The sequence below is a fragment of the Haliotis cracherodii genome, unplaced genomic scaffold, assembly GCF_022045235.1.
Source record: "Haliotis cracherodii isolate W230 unplaced genomic scaffold, xgHalCrac1.p SCAF_17, whole genome shotgun sequence".
NCBI classification, from domain to species: Eukaryota; Metazoa; Mollusca; class Gastropoda; order Lepetellida; family Haliotidae; genus Haliotis; species Haliotis cracherodii.
The window spans coordinates 18,312,271-18,331,315 of NW_027266272.1; the positions used below are offsets into that span (position 1 = coordinate 18,312,271).

At 43.9% G+C, this 19,045-nt stretch overlaps 1 protein-coding gene across 1 annotated transcript; it reads left to right on the top strand.

Annotated features, from left to right (window-relative positions):
• The first annotated feature begins 1,021 nt into the window (after window positions 1-1,021).
• Window positions 1,022-16,065, top strand: LOC139464482 (carbonic anhydrase 1-like). The gene is made up of 7 exons (XM_071246009.1): window positions 1,022-1,238; window positions 2,534-2,689; window positions 3,345-3,514; window positions 6,980-7,072; window positions 12,810-12,876; window positions 14,542-14,696; window positions 15,943-16,065. The coding sequence occupies exons 1-7, from the start codon at window positions 1,022-1,024 to the stop codon at window positions 16,063-16,065; spliced, it is 981 nt and encodes a 326-aa protein (XP_071102110.1).
• The last annotated feature ends 2,980 nt before the right edge of the window (window positions 16,066-19,045 follow it).

Below are 19,045 nucleotides of genomic sequence, written 5' to 3' on the forward strand. Positions count from 1 at the left end.
AATGGGATGTCTTACTAATGGGATGTAACCTTCATGAATCACTGTCAAACAGGGATGGAACCAGGTGTTCGCGAAAAGGTGCATCATGCCCCACCGTGGCACTCGTCCGAAGAGAACATCTGGTGAAAGTCAAAATTGGAAATTGCATCTGACATAATTTGGTCACTGCTGACGCCCGGTGTTCGCCAAACGAGAGAACCTGTCCTGACTACCAAGAACATCTATCCTGAGTGGAGATCAATGTCAGTTGGCGCCAGAAAAGACCTTACGAAATAAACATCTAGTAATGTGTTTACATTGTAAGATGCGTTTGTTCGTTGTTTAACGCCGCAGCAATATTCCTGCTATATGACAGCGGGTTGTAAATAATCGACTTTGGACAAGACGATCCAGTGATTGGCATCGCGAGCATCGAATTACGCAATTGGGTTACGATGTCATGCATCATACAAATCAGCGAGTTTGACCACCCGATCATCCCATTATTCACCTGTTTCGACAAGCATGGGTTGCTGAAGACCAGTTTGGAAACTGGGATTACCATTTTGTCTTGTGCAGGATTAGGGTGGAAAGTTTGGAAATCACGTGCAACATATCGTGATAAGAATAAAGACACTCTTTGCAATTAAGTGGTACGCATCTCTTCTTAACGTATATACTTCTCTATATGTTTGTATGGTTCGCGTTTCTTTTGGCGGTGAGTATATATATGTATGTATGTATGTATGTATGTATGTATGTATGTATGTATGTATGTATGTATAGACTGTGGTTTGGATGAAAGTTCAGAACACGGTCCTTCATATTACTACGAAGCTATTTAAGTGATGTATCTATCGATGGAACTGCCACACAATCGACCTTTTGAACAGAAACAGCATCTAGATAACGTCATATTATTGAAGCGGTGGCATACGCAGGTGACAACTGTTGTCAGATTGCACAGATAGGGTACAATACACACCACAGGGACTCCAGTAAATGATCAATACACCACCTCGTCAGACGTCACGGGAGGATTATGTTGGGGACGTTCTCGCTGGTCGTTGTTGTCTTCGCTGCTGTTGCTGTTGCTGCTGACACAGTGGGTTGCACGGTGGGTGTACAAGACGGCACAAATAGCACGACGACTGTTGACCTTGAAGCGAAGGAGGGTCCTGCCAGACGACAGACGATGCTTCCAATACAGTGTGCGGCTAATGGAGCGGCTTACAGTTATAACAAAAAATCCTATAACGGTGAGACAGCGGTGCTTGTTGGGATTGTGTAACCAATATTGTAGTCGTTTTCAGTGAGCCACGCGTCTTACACTACCCGTGTTGAGCCACCAGGGTATATTGGTCTGGGATCGAGTCTTAGAATCGTCCCGATAATGATCATTGGACTGTCTGCACCATGGATCCGTGAAGATCCGGGGTAGAATAGGTCTTCAGCAACCCATGCTTGCCGTAAAAGGCGACTGTGGTTGTCGTAAGAGGCGACTAATGGGATCGGGTGGTCAGGCTCGCTGACTTGGTTGATGCATGTCATCGATCCCAATTACGTGGATCGATGGCCATGATGTCAATCAGTGGATTGTCTGGTCCAGGCTCGATTATTTACAGACCACCGACAGCTGGAATATTGCTGAGTGCGGCGTTTGACAATATACAAACAACCTGCTCATGGGACTATGGATGGTTACCGACACGACAAGGATAACCAGGGGATTACTGATGAAGGGGGCGGTCGGGTAGCCTAGTGGTTAAAGCGTTCGCTCGTCACGCCGAAGACCCGGGTTCGATTCCCGACATGGGTACATTGTGTGAAGCCCATTTCTGGTGTCCCCCGCCGTGATATTGCTGGGATATTGCTAAAGCGGCGTAAAACTATACTCACTCACTACTGATGAAGGCTATAACTGTAGTAATATGAGATGAGGTAAAATTGGGTTTTCACTTAATAGATTATTGCTCTTATACAGCAACATGCATGCACGTGTGTGTGGCTGCTTGTACTAGTCCGGACTGACGCCGACTGAGATACCAGTTGCAGTTTAACATGAATACCCCATTCAGACACAGTATACTGACTCCGAGCCGACCAGTCCTTATTTGAGCCCCTTAATGCCGAGCGCCAGACAGGGTAACAACAAGTATAATCTTTTAACGTCTTTTGGTATGACGCGGCCGGGGATCGAACCCCGGACCTTCCGCTCTCCGGGCGGTCGCTCTACCTCTAGATCACGGAGGCGGTGTAGTAATATCAAGTAAAGGCTTACTGTGTTGGACAATGGCACAATTGCAATCCGTAACACACATGTGAAATAGTCTAGATTCCCTTAACGACGTGTAAGTCAGTACTTACCAGAAATTAATTAGTACCGAAGTTATAGCTCATAGTATATCATCCGAACTGAGTGCCATCATGTCACTCTGTGACACAAGCAATGCAGCTGGAATATTGTTGATTTTGGAATTAAGCAACAGTCACCAACTCAACCATTTCAAATGCAAACGAAATCTAAGATGCGTCTTCAATGGTTTCCTCACAGGTCCCTACAGTTGGTCTCAGCTGTCCATGTGCTGTGGGGGCTCTTGGCAGTCTCCCGTCAACATCCGGTCTGCGCAAACGTCTTGCTTTAAGTCCTTCCGGGTCAAGTACAGTCTCTTTCCTTCCGGGTCATTGCAGGGGCAACTGTATAACCATGGTAATGAAATATATATCTGGTTGCTAGATAAGTACATAACTGAATTTCGTGAATTATTTATCATGAGTAATTTTTCATGTTTATTTATTGGTCTTCTAAATCTTTTCCCCTACATATAATTCTTTACGTTCATGCAATAAGAGACAAAACTATTCACTGCACAGAGTTGCGTCCCTTGGGCACGCCAGAAACCTATGACAGCGGGTTCGAATCCTCGTTCGCCCCGATTATGTTTCTAGGTTTGTAAGCACCACACCCGTGCTCGTGGGTTTCACCAGAGTGGTATTAAAGCGTCTGAGACCCGCATCACTTTGGGTTCTTCTCCCACAATAAGCAGACCCGTGAAGATCTGGGGTAGGATAGGTCTTCAGCAACCCATGCTTGCCGTAAAGGGCAACTATGGTTGTCGTAAAAGGCGACTAACGGAATCGGGTGGTCAGGCTCGCTGACTTGGTTGATCGATGGATCAATTGCTTAGATCGATGGTCATGATGTCAATCACTGGATTTTCTGGTCCAGACTCGATTGTTTACAGACCGCCGTCATATAGCTGGAATATTGCGGCGTTAAACAACAAGCCAACCAAACAACCCACATTAAGCTGACACGCCGCAGCGTCATGTGATTGTGAGTGTAAACAATACCTTTCTTTCAGGTGGCCACACAGCGAGTATGGAATTTTCTGTCTCAAACCCCCTGACTCTGACCGGCGTCCCACACAGCCCTGATTCCACCTACATCCTCAGTAAGCTGCACTACCACGTCGGCAACCTGCCCTACACAGGGTCTGAACACCTCGTTGACGGTAGAGGTTATGACGCCGAGGTAACATTGGGTTTATACCTTTATTATAATGGGTATCTTTCAGTGTGATTAGCAATTGTTAGGCAGAATTATAAAGGTATTCTACAACAACAACAAAGACAACAGCCGGGACTATAGATATACTTTTTAGTTTTTACCCATCAACTCACAATGCTGTTAGCTCTCCCACAAGTTCTGTGTCTGCATGTGGAACCATACATCCAGTGTTATCAGAAGGTGAGGTGAGGTGAAATGGGGTTTAATGTCGCGTCCAAGATTATTGCACTTATAGCTACGTGCATGCACGTGTGCGTGTGTGTGTGTGGCTGCTTGTACTAGTCCGGACTGATGCCGATCTATTGTGCTGCCCCACTGAGATACCATGCCGAGCGCCAGACAGGGTAACAACAAGTACCATCTCTTAACGCCTTTCGCAGTGACGCGGCCGAGGATCGAACCCACTACCTTCCGCTCTCCGGAGGGGACACACTACCACTAGGCCACGGAGTCGGTCTTGTAATCAGAAGACGAATACGCAAATGCAGTTAGCCATTTTATGACGTGTTATCTAAAAGTGTAAACTTTAAAACAAATAGAAAGGCTGATAAACTTACATGTTATGTCGAATTGTGTAACTTTTATTGTCTAAAGACAAGTTGACAAATATCACTTGACAGTCGCCAAGGCTGTATGTTAACCGGATGGAGAAATCAAAGCGCCCTCTGTTTGCATTGAGTTTTCTTATAGGCAAAATAAACTAACGACCAAATAAAACTTTACCGCTTTAAAAATGAAATTGCCAAAATTTAAAAATTCAAACTCAGTTCAATGCAAAACACATCGTCCAAATACAACAATGCTCTAAGCAAGAAGTGATACTCGTCCACGGCACGTTTCTTTCTGTTTTTAGCCTTATCGTTTCCATCCCTTTCACAATTCGTCCAAAACAACACAGGATAAAAGTACATTGAGATTTCGGTTTATTACTTTTTAAGTCATCCTCAATGACATTTCAGAAACGTAACTATAAACGTCAACAGTTTGAAGGACACCTTCTTCCTGATATCCCAGCCTGAAAGACAACTTGTTATAAACAGGATTAATATGCCATCCTATCGGTACTCCTGTATTTCACCTTTGTGTACTCTTACAACATCGGCAGCTCTGTAGGACTACGGCTACTACGGCTACTACGGTACATAAAAGCGACAAAACCTTTTCCATATTCATGAAAAATTAATTGTGCGATTGTACGATTCCGACTGTTTCATGAGCATGGCAGTATAATTGTGCGGTTGTACGATTCCGACTGTTTCATGAGCATGTGCGTATTCTGCCGACCCGTGAATATCCGGGGTTGAATAGGTCTTCACCAACCCATGCTTACCGTAAAAGGCGACTATGCTTGTCGTAAAAGGCGACTAACGGGATCGGGTGGTCTGGCTCGCTGACTTGGTTGATGCACGGTCATCGATCCCAATTGCGTGGATCGATGCTCATGATATCAACCACTGGATTGTCTGGTCCAGGCTCGATTATTTACAGACCGCCGTGATATAGCTGGAATATTGCTGAGTGCGGCGTTAAACAACAAACAAACAAACCAACCAAGCATATTCTGCCCCAACAGTTGCACCCATTACAAACACATGTAAAGGCAAGTCAAATGCTAACTTAAAAACATGATCCTACCGGAATTTGTATCGGACATATTTTTTGTTACTGAAGCGTCAGATTTGGAAATGTCCTCCATATGTCAGCCATACAGTTTCTGAAAGCTTTACTGAGGCCTCGAATGATTTAACCTTGATCAAACAACTTTTGAACCAACGTGGTATACCGCTCTTTATAATACTCGTTGAAAAACAATCGTACTCGGAACCATCCTTTTTCCTAACGCCAATGACAAACTTGCACATGACCGTGTTAAGTTCAGGGGGAGGGATAACGTCAATTGGGCGTTGCTCATTCACCTTTTCTGAAAGAAACTGTTTGACAACAGCATGTTTGTTTGTTTTTACAGTGTTTGCATTTACATTTTTGCCAGAAATTTGTCAGTGTCGCCTTCATGTACATCAATAAATCTTTCTGCTTGTTTTGGAACATCGGGGTGTTATTCGGACCATCCAAGAAATCATTATCCATCAAAACATCCAAATGTGATTGATTTAGACCAAAATGTTGGCGCCTGGCAGACATTGACGTCACGGTTCCAGGAATCATGCGTAGTCTATAACGACGGACTCTCCCATGTCAGTTTTCACCACAAAGACGTTGAAACTGTTCAATGGCTGTATTATGTTCACTACATTTGCAAATAATTTTACGTCAATCTTCACAAGATCGGTCACTTTTATCGGGGACAACAATATCGCCATTGTTGTTTACCTGCAAGTATAGCAGACGGTTTTTTTCAATCAAATTTAATCTACAAATCTCAGTTAGCCTACTTTTTATGTTTCGTGTATTCAATTATCGTAAACAACATGAGTAAACGATATTTTATTTAAATGAATAAAATATACAGTTTATAGATCGCTTTATGTTGTAAATGACAAGTCTCGTATGGCAGACATGTGTTTGTGGAAAAAGATGAATGAACATGATGAATGGGAAAATGTAGTTCCGGCAATGTGTCATTAACCAATGAAATTACAGGCTTTCTAAAACAGCCAATCGGCATCAAGCGACCTCCCTAGGGAGGTTACAGAAATAAATACTGCCCAGCATCTCCGTTCCTATATGGGTAATAAAAAGAGGAATAAATATGTCTTCAGGTTTAAGAGTCAAGGAAAAAGATGACATGATGAAGCTGCCGCAAAGGAGGTGAATGATATAAAATGTCCTGATTGGATGAAAATGCCTTTTGCGTTCGGCCGAGATACCCTCTGCATTCCAATTGTTTAACATTCCTTATAACTTTATTTATATGTTTCTTTGGAATTTAGTTGAATACAAACATCACCTCCATTGTCAAGACGTTAATCTAGTTTTCAGGAAGCTGTTTTAATTGCTACATAGATCACCTCCATGTTTCATGTTGACACATTTGTTCCTTCACAAACGATTCCCTTTAGCTGGCCATAGGTGGGATCGTGATTGCTTCACAATATAGCTTTAGTAGTAACCAGTTTTCTTTGTATTGTTTGTTTGTTTGTTGTTTAACAACGCATTCAGCAAAATTTCAGCTATATGACGGCGGTCTGTAAATAATCGAGTCTGGACCAGACAATCCAGTGACTGACATCATGAGAATCGATCCACGCAATTCGGATACGATAGCAGGCATCGACCAAGTCAGCAAGCCTGACCACCAGATCCCGTTAGTCGCCTCTTACGACAAGCATAGTCGCCTTTTACGGCAAGCATGGTTTGCTGAAGACCTATTGTTGATGTGCATTTTATAACCCGGGGGTTATAATATTCTAAAAGACATTCCTCATTTTAAAACAAAAGCTAACTATGGTTGTGTATATTTTACTCCAGCTTCACTTGGTTCACTACAACGCAAAGTATGGGAGCATGGACGGCGCGAGTGGGATGCCTGACGGACTGGCCGTGATAGCTGTCTTCCTACTGGTCAGTATAACTTTACACAGTAGTAACCTCAGATCAGCTGTTTGTATGTATTTTGTTTATTAATTATCTCGTTTGTTGATGGGTACTGAATTTTCAATAAATATTTTAATAATTTCGACTAGGGTTGCGACGGGTACTCGAGTACCCGATAACGGGTCGGGTAGCTTAGGACGCGAGTCCAATTTTCAGGACTCGAGTACCCGTTCAGGGGAGATAACTCTAATCGCCTTTCGTAACTCGTAGGTCACTTCCAAATGGACGACAAAACGGACAAACGTTCAAATTTTTTAGGTAAGCCATGCAGGCATTTAATAAAAAACATAATACCTTAGAATAGATCAATAGATGTTTGATAACCTTTTATTCGCAAAAGCATTACAAACAAGTGTTGTCCACATTGAACTACGGGTACTCGAGTCCGGTTCGGGTATTGTCTGCCGGGTACTCGAGTTCAGTTTTCGTACCCGGTCGCAACCCTAATTTCGACGCATGAAGGCGTCGCTATTTCTTGTGCAGAGTTGCGTCCCTTCGACGTGCACTTAGACCATGACAGTGGTTCTGATTCCAATTCGCCCGGATTTGCTCTTGGGTTTCATCCTAAGTAACTTGTGTTATAAGATGATACGTCTTCTTACGAATAAACGTACGTTCAGTTCGGTTCTGTTGGGTTTCAGCAAAGTAATGTTGTGAAAACGATATCTCGGTTTCACAAACCTTGTTTTCTACTCACGTACAAGGGCTGTCAGTTCGTCAAGTCAGTATATTATTCAATACTGCATTGAGCTGGGTACTCGACCTGGTTTACTTACAACGATGGCTGACAACCCTTCTTTTTGGGGTATCCCGTCGGCTAGGGCTCGGAGACCTTTGACGTCCTCTACTGTTCACATTCTCCGCCAGCTTCGTGAACATGATCTTGATTTCCTCCATAGAAGTTCTGTTCTCTTTTATAGAAGTTTTGATCTCTTTTATAGAAGTTTTGATCTCTTTTATAGAGGTCCTGTTTTCTTCTGCAAACAGGGTGAGGCTACTGACTTTCTGTTCCACAGCTTCCAGTCTCCTTGTTATCTCTGTGCCAGAATCGCCAGAACTACCCGATGACTTGGGGCTCGAGGCTTGAACCACCTTCACCCGTGTTTCTGGTGGTGGTGATGTGTCCGTTGCGACCTGTCGTATCTCCCGACGGGCCCTTCCATACACTGCCTGTGTGTTATGCTGGTATTGGCGCAAGCTTGCAATGGCGACCTCCAGAGTCCCTGGTTTCATGTTAGAGACGAATTGTCCAGCCTCCTTGTTTTCGCATCCTTGGCAGAGACGCATTATCACCTGTCGATCGATGAACTGGTCTGGACAATCCCAGAAAGCTACCACAGCCGTGGCCAATAATCGCTGTGCCCAGTCTTCTAATGTCTCTCCCCCCTCTTGCCTCATGGTAGGGAATCGTATCTGTGCCGTCTCCGCAGGTTCACTGCGTTCAAACCGTTTTTGTAGTTTAAACACCAAATCCTCAAAGGACAAGTCCGGGTCCCGATCCAGGCACATAGTTATATAGTCACTTGCCATGTCTCGCATCACTAACGTGAGTTGATCCTTTTTCTCCTGTTCCCACCAACCCTCTCTGCGGGCCAATGTTTGGAATTTGAGGTAGAAACCTGACCAACCAGATCTTCCGTCATATGTTAGGTTAGGGGTACTATGGCGTTGGGGCTGGTCTCTTGCTCCTTCCCGTCGTTCTGGGCCTCGGCGAACCGGACCTCTATTCACGCCCCTATCCCGTCTAACTGCATCACCCTTGCGGCTAGGCTCTCGTGGGTCCTCTCGCTCATCCACGTCACTCTCCTCGGCATGATATCTATCCATGGGGGCCCGGTCCTGGTCGCCTCGACCATCCGAATCTCTTCTATCGGGGCCTCTTCTGTTAAGTACTCTGTCCAGCGTGGTCTGGTCACGATCAGGTAATTCCTGCTTGACCACCTTGGGATCCTGTGCGACTTGATGGTCAATTGCTGATTGGTAGCTGTTCACTTGCTTGGGCAAAGGGTAATCCCCAGTGGATGGATTCAGCCCATGTGCATCCATGCTCTTCCGGGGGTTACAGGGTGAGCTGTAGCCCCAATTGGCTCCCTTGTTTGGGGTTTCTTTGTGGTAGTACAGACTTGAGTTCGCATACTCACCAGAACTGTCCGATTGAAACTGGGGAGTACCTCCCTGTGGTGATCCTCGAGCATGCTTCCGATTCTGCTCCGTGGTCAGATAATCCACACTCTGCAACAACTGCTTATGTTGTGAGTCCTTGACTCGCGCCCCCTGTCCACCCCCAACAGCGCTGTAAGTCGAGAGCGCAGGTGGTGGCAATCTGTAGTCCTGTTCCCTCGACACCTGTGGGATCGGCGTTACAGACTCGTTTTTTACTGGCGGTGCTTTCCCGGGAAAAACCGTCTCCCCACTATACTCGCTCCCCTCCGCTCTTGAAGAAGGGTGGTACTGTCTTTGTGGGCTCTCATCCAACCTCAGTTCCGGGTGAACCCGTGATCCCCTCTGGATACTGGAAACTATTTCCCGCGACGGACTCATAAGTGCCAGCCTGTCATGCTGCAGGCTCGAGTTACTCTTGCCCGGGCCTTGTAGCGTGGGAGCCAAATTAGCCAAAGCCTTGACTATCTGCGAGCCAGTTTCAGCCTGGAGCTTAGCTATCTCGTTCATCTGTTCCCGACTCATCCGCAAGCTAGTTTCAGCCTGGGCTGCCAGCATCTCTGACAGTCTCCTTTCCTGAGCCTCTGCCATTTTTTTCTGATGGTCCAACAGTCTCTCCATAACTTCCCACCCCCTTGGATGTGTCTGGGCCTGGTCCTCTCCACCCTCCTGCATCCAGTCGTATGGATTTGTCTCCGGCTGTTGCACATGCTGATCCTCCATCCTCTCGGTATGGTTCCTTCGCCTGTTGCCATGGTCGGGGTTTATGGCAAAGTCTAACTGGCTCACCACCTCGTCACTGTCATCAAATCCCTCTAAACTGCGGACATCATCCAGGATGAGATTGCCCACCACACTTCTCAGGTCTATGATCCTCTGCGCCAGTCCTATATCAATCCCCTGGATTTCACATAGTTGAGACCAAGTGGCATAATTGACTCTCACCCCATTATCCTCCATCTTCCAACAGTGTGTAGAATACTTTGGAAAATCACACAGAGCAATGAACAATAAATCTAGACAACTATTTATCCTGAATCCTAATGAAAATAACAATACTATTCCTACTTCCCCTAACACTAAACACCTACGCTATTGGTTATGACCTACCAACTCACGAACTTATACGTCCGTGACGAAAATAGGTGACACTCGCGAGTCAATGTCAACAAACATCCGTTACGAGCAGTCACCAATTGTCACACACAACTACGCATGTGAAAGGGTCATAATTGATATAAGAATATAAATTTCCGATACGCTACGGTTCCCTAATTATTAATTATTGTGCACAGCCACGAAAACGGCCGTACTTGATCAACGCACGTAGATTTCCACGTGCGGTGAACTATAAATTTACCAGCCGATACGGAACCGGCCGTGAAAAGAAATCACTACTACAAGGTCGCACGGTACTAACCGGGCGAAAAATGTTTCCACTCGTCGCGAAATGCTAAAGTTTCATTCAACCTTAGCCAAATATCCCTCGTCCCTGTAGCCAAGACAAGCAAGATGGCGACGGCGTGGCGGCAAAGTCGAGCAGTCGACGAATTCGGAAAAAATCTTTTCCCGAGAAAAGTCGATGTGTTCACAGCGCCACTGCTGTGAAAACGATATCTTGGTTTCACAAACCTTGTTTTCTACTCACGTACAAGGGCTGTCAGTTCGTCAAGTCAGTATATTATTCAATACTGCATTGAGCTGGGTACTCGACCTGGTTTACTTACAACGATGGCTGACAACCCTTCTTCTTGGGGTATCCCGTGGTCAGCCACGGGATGACCAACTCGAACCTTTCCGAAGACCTCCGGAAACCTACGATCACTACAGTAATAAACGTCTTACACTTGCCTCGTCAATCTATTACACACTGTCATACAACTGAAACAATGATCAGAGCAGGGTTTAACCAATCGCTGACTTCCAATTGTGTCGGTGCAGCTGAGGGTAATAAATGTGGTAAACCCTCACAGTATTCAACTTTGATACTTGACATAATTGATTTAATCGCTTCTGATATGATAATTCCTACAGAGTATTCGTCAGTTCTTCAATAGTCATGCTATGATTTAATCAGCAGTTGTTAAAAACTATGTTTCTGGACTTTAAAAGAGTGTCAAAATTACTAAAGTTTATTTAACTGGTATTTGTTAAAATTTGATCAATAAAATTTACACAAATACAGTTTGGACCCAAGAAGCTGTATACAAGCATTTAGTACCAAGGTGCCGTGCCAAGGTAATACATGATGGCGCTGTCCTTCCATGGGTCAGTTCCCACGCTGCTGACCCGGGCCGCTCACTGGCGCTGGATAGGGGGAAAATTTGTGAAGTTCCTTGGCTCTCCTTAGGTGAGGTGAAATGGGGTTTAACGTCGCGTCTAAGATTATTGCACTTCTATAGCGACGTGCATGTATGTGTGTGTGTGTTTGTGTGGCTGCTTGTACTAGTCCGGACTGATGCCGATTTATAGTGCTAGCGCACTGAGATACCATGCCGCAGTTGAATATGAATATCCCACTCAGACACAGTATACTGACTCCGAGCCGACCAGTCCTTGTTTGAGCCCCTAAATGCCGAGCGCCAGACAGGGTAACAACAAGTACCATCTTTTAACGTCTTTTGGTATGACGCTGCCGGGGATCGAACCCCGGACCTTTCGCTCTCCGGGCGGACGCTCTACCACTAGACCACGGAGCCGGTTTGGCTCTTCTTACTTAGATCTGGCGTTAACATTACAACTTGTCATAGTTATCTGTTATTTGACACACTAGTGTACGTGTTGCTAGACCTGTGAAGATTCCGGGGTAGAATAGGTCTTCAGCAACCCATGCTTGCCGTAAAAGGCGACAATGCTTGTCGTAAAAGGCGACTAACGGGATCGGGTGGTCAGGCTCGCTGACTTGGTTGATGCATGTCATCGATCACAATTGCGTGGATCGATGCTCATGATGTCAATCGCTGGATTGTCTGGTCCAGACTCGATTATTTACAGACCGCCGTCATATTGCTGGAATATTGCTGAGTGCGGCGTTAAACAACAAACAAACCAACCAACTATTTCATACTGAGGTCTGGGTCAGCTAGTTTATTGTGTATTTTTAACTCGGCGTCAACATACATTTTTCAAATCTCTTTATGTTTTTAATGAAGGTGCTCACGTGAAGTAAGACCCGTTTTATCACAATATAGATCTTGATTATCGATCAGATCGTCTTGCCTGGGAGCCGCCATTTTGTTTGGAGCAAATGCAAGTGATATTAAAGGAATCTGATTGGTCAATAGGAGGAACATATAACTCGTAATAGCCACTGGTGGCGCTACGATCGAGCCAAGAAATTCCAGCCTAGATCGGCAAGGGTGGGAACTGGACTTTTATAGTCAATTTACTCTTTGGCTCGGGAAGATGTGGTATACTTGTATTACAGGTATTTAGTAACATGGCAATACAAGTTAAGGGGAATGTTGTCTTGCATGTCCTATCCGAATGTAGTTCTTTAAGAAAATAAACAAAAATGTTTGTATTTCTGTTTTCTTTCAATCAGGAAGGTTCTCTCTCTCCCAACACTGACCTGAATAATTTCATCAGCGCGGTCTCCAGGCTACAGGGAAGTAAGTACATCTATTTTCGGCATCTTCTCATTCATATTAAGATAAGGGACGGTCAGCGAAGTGTTTAAAGCGTTCGCTCATCACGGCGAAGATCCGGGTTCGATTTCCGACATGGGAAGCCCAGTTCTGGTATTGCTGGAATATTGCTAAAAGCGGCGTAAACCGTACTCACTCACTCACTCACTCATATTAAGATAATATTTTGCATACTAAGCTCAGAAACAAAATATTCATACTTTAAATATTGTACATATATCTTGCCCTTGCGTGTAATGCATTAATTGATACCTGATAATAATGTGTGTGTGTGTGTGTGTGTGTGTTTTCGGGGGGGGGGGGGGGGGGGGTTGTGTAGAGAGAGGGGGTGATGGGGGGGGGGGGGGGGGGGGCTGTAAGTATGTTGCAGGCAGTAAAGTTATTCTGAGAGAAGATGTTCAACGTTCCACTAAACAATATTTCAGTTATATCACTGCCTGTCAGCTTGATGTGGGAGGGCTGCCCTAACTAATGCAGGTGCAATGGTCCTGGCCACTTGAAATAGAATCACGATATATCGCGATGATTAATTTAAGTATGCCAACGCGCTATTTGGGGTCTGTTTAAAGGGTATTCGGGACTCAGCAGTGTGGCACAAACAAAAAAACTGACACAAAAAAAACAACAACAAAAAAACAAACACACCTAATTTCGTACCCAGATTCAACATTTATTGACCCATTATTGGTGTGCGGGAAAATTTCCTTTTATATATTATATTTTTTCTATACTATTTTCAGTAACTTCAAATCGCACCCTTTTTCGACCTAGGAACGTGTTCCAAATGTTTTCGTCTGTGATTGACATTCTGACTTTGTACAGGGTGAATTCTGACGTTTTTGGATTTGTGTTAAGCAGTATTCGGGATTCCGGGTTGAACAATGAGACCGGGGTTGGCACCCTCGTTTGTAACTAGCATACATGATATTATTATAAAAGCGCACTTTGCATTTTTAGTCATTACTGTAAGTAATATTCCTCATTGGCGGAATGGCTTGATTTTGTTTGATTAGTACTAGCAGACATGCAGCACGCATTATTGCACTTGTGTTGCGACATTCTTGCACGTGTGTGTTTGTGTGTGTGTGTGTTGCTAATGCCGATTTTATAGTGCTAGCCAAATGAGATACCAAGCCACAGTTTAACATGAATACCCCACTCAGACTCCGTTAATGCCGAACCCTAGGCAGGGTAACAACAAGTACCATCTTTTAACGTCTTTTGGTATGACGCGGTCGGGGATTGAATCCGTGACCTTCCGCTCTCCAGGCCGACGCTCTACCACTAGACCATGGAGGCGGTCACAAATATATGTATCTGTATGAACCAAGGATATAGACTAAGAATCCAACCCATTCTGTTTCTACACTGTTTCCATATTACCACAAACAAAATGATAGAAGGGGTACGCAAAGTTGTGACTTTACATTTTTACCAATAATGTTTCATGTTAAGGATATAATCTGCTTAACTCACTTATGCAACCACAGATCAAAATAGAAAACGGTTGCATATTTTATGGGCGCTTCCAGTCCAATTAATTTGGCACTTGTAAAAATATTTTTTTTATTGGTTCTCGTTATTATCACGACATAAACTGAGTCTTGACTGTAAGCTGTTATAATACAGTAGGTAAGAAGATTCCAATCAGGATCGACCCACGTAAACTCCTCCCTCTCAGCGGCAATTTCTTCACCTACCAGGGATCGCTCACAACTCCACCCTGTTCGGAGTCTGTTAGGTGGATTGTCATGAGGGCCCCTCTCATGACAACTCGAGACAATGTGAGTTTTGTAATATTTGATATTATCTTCAACATTTGTGGCTGTTTGTTGTTTGACGCCGCACTTATAGTCCTCGACACTTGAAATAGAATCACGAAATATCGCGATGATTAATAAACGAAGACAGCTGCACGTATAAATTTTACTTACAGTAATGAAAAAAGCAATAAACATCATCAATGAGTTTTGATCACGCGGTTACAATCCGGGTAGCGTCAGCAGTCGTTATTCTATTTCAAGTGGCGAGGACTATTGCAATAGTCCACATATAACCTTGTTTTTTTAAAACTTAAACCGACTGGTTTAAAACCGCAATCAGCAATATTCCAGCTATATGACGGCGATCTGTACATAATCCAGTGATTGACATCATGAGCATCGATCTAAGCAATTGGAATACGATGACGTGCATCAACCAAGTCAGCGAGACTGACCACCGGATCCCGTTAGTCACCTCTTACGACAAGCATAGTCGCCTTTTACGGCAAGCATGGGTTGCTGAAGACCTATTCTATCCCGGATCTTCACGGTTCCAATCTTTAACAGTTGATGATAATTTGTTTATATCATGTATTGTTTGTGTATTTGTTTGTTCAGCAACAGTGCAGGTTTAACGCAGCAAGAGGTTGATATCAAAAGCACCTTCATCCTACGCCGTCTATGAATGATGACCAAATCAACGAGGTCGGCAAACCATTTAGCCACCACTTACAAAAATCATATGAATTTTCTTTTAATTAGGCTTATCTATTCCTTTACAGTGCGCGACTCCATGATGCTGTACCCTGTGTGATCTGTCTGTATGATCCTGGGTCTATCAGCACAATATATTACCCTTGCCCGTGTTACATAAAGATTACGTCTGCTTCAATTTTGACGTTCCTCCCAGACCCTGTAGTGTACCGGCCGCCGTCGTAATCGCTGGGTGCAGCGTGCATAAAAGACGTTTTTTTTGTGAAAATTGTGGCGTGTACTTCGGGTAGAGCAGGATATGCCTACCCAAATTCGCGAACAACTACTGTAATCACTGATTTTCAGTGATCCGATCATGTTATGTTTATTACTTTTTCACCTTTACGCCCCATGGAATCTGTGTCAACACTTATTATCATACCTCAATGTCAGTATGATGAGATCTGATTGGTCCACGTGATCTTGAACAAAACTACCTTACACTTGTGGCTTTTCCGTCGAAATTAATAGAGCGTATATTCTTTTATCATTTTAAGCAGTCCTGTATTTCCAGGTGAGGTTGCTGCAGATGCTTCCTACTGCCGAGGGCGTACCTGTTGCCGTCCACACTAACGTCAGGCCGCCCCAACCCCTCAAAACGCGCATTCTCGAGGCCAACTTCCCCTGTTTGGGATAGACATATCTGATAAACAAACAAATTTGATCATCAAAATAAAAGGTCAGATTCTTTACAGAGTGAATGAACTTTTTTTCTTACACGTTAAGTTCCAGCTATATAACGGCGGGACCGCCTCCGTGATCTAGTGGTAGAGCGTCCGCCCGGAGAGCGGAAGGTCCGGGGTTCGATCCCCGGCCGCGTCATACCAAAATACGTTAAAAGATTGTACATGTACTTGTTGTCGCCCTGTCTGGCGCTCGGCATTAGGGGGCTAAAACAAGGACTGGTCGGCTCGGAGTCAGTATACTGTGTCTGAATGGGATATTCATGTTAAACTGCAACATGGTATCTCATATAAATCGGCAACAGTCCGGACTAGTACAAGCACGCACGCACGCACGCACGCGCGCGCGTGCGTGCATGTCGCTATATAAGTGCAATAATCTTGGACGCGACGTTAAACCCAATTTCACCTCACCTATATAACGGCGGCCCGTAAATATTCGAGTCTGGACCAGACAATCCAGTGATTAACATCATGAGGATCGATCCACGGAATTGGGATACGATGACATGCATCAACCAAGTCAGCGAGCCTGACCACCCGATCCCGTTAGTCGCCTCTAACGACAACCAAAGACGCCTTTTACGGCAAGCATGGGTTGCTGAAGTTCTATTTTATCCCGAATCTTCACGGGCCCTTCCATGTTAAGCCTGTCGGTGAGTGACGGAGGTTCATTCAATCTACATGGCGCCCCATCAACGTTGATATAAAGGAAGCCATTGGTCAATGGTAAAGCGTATTGATGTTTATATGGGACCTTTACAATGATGACTGGCATCTGCATAACAGAACATGGCGGAAGAACAATAAACTCTACCACTTGAAATGTCCTGAAACTTTTACCATGTTTCATAATTTTCATAATTTGACTTTTAATGACCTTGACCTTATACGTAAGTCACCCAAATGTTGATGCGATCCCAGGTTTGGGGGAAGTTTGTAAGCTGTAAATTTACATGACCGTCTCCAGTATTTCGTCATGAAGCATTGCAAGGGACGCAACTCTGCACAGCGAATAACGGCGCCTTGGACGACTAGGCCACCCGTGCCCCCAAGAGAAGAGCTAAGGAAGAGCTCTAAAACGAAAAACAGATTTTTTGTTTTATCATTGGATCAGGCTCATTAGCAGGAGAACAAGCCAGTCAAGGGATCAGGGGGTGCGATTGGATTAACAGAAAACCCCATTGCTTTCAGACGCTGGATGTTGTCAGGGCCTGATATGTCAAATATGTTTGATTAGTCAAACAGTAGTATTTTCTTGACGATGATCTAGATCTTCCACGGAACCTCATCGCCATGCGCAAGTGCTTTCCTCACATGAATCATTTTGAAAGTAGCTCCAGAGCCTTAGTTTACCATGAGATCCAGGAATTACCACCATCGCTCTATGATTCTGGCCTACTCCAGTTACCCAGTCCAAAGTCTGTCCTTGAACAGTCAAATCAACAAGAACCACCAGCGTCTTCTGCTGCAAAGCTCTGGATGGAGACGTTGTTGACAGGGCTCGATTTATTTATAAAAAACCATGCACCAGTGCAACTTATTATTGAAAAGAGCAACCTATATGTTCTGTGTCGAGATATTTCTCTTTAGTGTTACACCTGAAAATATACTAATTTGATATGAATATGAGATACTGTTGTTTGTTGTTTTAACGAACGAAATATGATGATAGAATACACCAAAAGCATGCCTTTTTGAAAAATATAAATATCATTAATTTTCTATGAAATATCTTTTATCAAAATAGTATTTTACTAATGAAATACAAATTCACATTTGAAACTCAAATTATTGTAATCAGGGGCCGTTATTATAAACATTCTCAGAATTTTCTTAAGTATTTTCTGACCTCGCTGAGAACATTCTTAGTTAAGAGTTACGCTTAGGAGTGTAGTTATAAAGGCTCAGGGAATAACTCAGAGAAAATCTGAGAGTAACTCTATTTCGAGCATTGGTCGTAATCAGGGGAATCCCTGTGCTGTAATTAGAATTCCACGCACTCTTCAGGTTTAGAGGCATGATTTTGTATCACATGACTGTCACGTGATGCAAACAAGCACACGTGCGTCTGACAGTTGTCAACACTTCGCGCGATGGTTTCTGCACAAAGTGTTAACAAGAAACGCAACCCAAGTTGGTCATGCTCCCGGTCCAACTTGCCTACGAGCGGAAGGCAATTATCGAGGACAAGTTTGTGCCAGGAGAACATTACGTCGCGAATGTAGGAGGCATTGGGGGAAGGTGGCAGCGAATATCAATACTGCCTTTCCGAACGTGGTTCGGTCAACAGAGGATTGCGAAAAGCGGTGGTACGACATCCATTCGAAGTCAATGCGGGAGATATCTGTCAGACCCGTGAAGATCCGGTGTAGAATTGGTCGTCAGCAACCCATGCTTGCCGTATATGCGACTATGCTTGTCGTAAAAGGCGACTAACGAGATCGGGTGGTCAGGCTCGCTGACTTGGTTGATGCATGTCATCCCAATTGCGTGGATCGATGCTCATGATATTAATCACTGGATTGTCTGGTCCAGACTCGATTATTTACAGACCCCCGTCATATAGCTGGAATACTGCTGAGTGCGGCGTTAAACAACAAACAAACAAACAAACAAACAAATCACAAGACAGCTCAGTGGCACAGGTAAGTAATTACATTTATACGAGATTTAATCTCCAATATTATTAAACAATTGTATTTGTATTTTTCTACTTTTCCTGACAGAACGTATAATAAATATGTTTTACTTGACAGTTAAACCTATTAAGATGGTCTCATTTACACCATACAGTCTGCATAGGCAAATTTATCGAAGATACATAAATGTCTATAAATAGACAAAGTAACAGTGTTTAGAAATGAAATTGTTGATTTATTTCAGTTTACCATAAGCCAAAAATGTAGAGACATGTAGAAATTAAAATATTAA

Bases quoted from the DNA above. Each gene is read 5' to 3' on its own strand.
- LOC139464482 (XM_071246009.1), top strand. From the start codon at position 1,022: ATGTTGGGGACGTTCTCGCTGGTCGTTGTTGTCTTCGCTGCTGTTGCT. The intron at 3,515-6,979 runs GTAACATTGGGT...ATTTTACTCCAG, and splicing joins GTAGAGGTTATGACGCCGAG to CTTCACTTGGTTCACTACAA. The intron at 7,073-12,809 runs GTCAGTATAACT...TCTTTCAATCAG, and splicing joins TGATAGCTGTCTTCCTACTG to GAAGGTTCTCTCTCTCCCAA.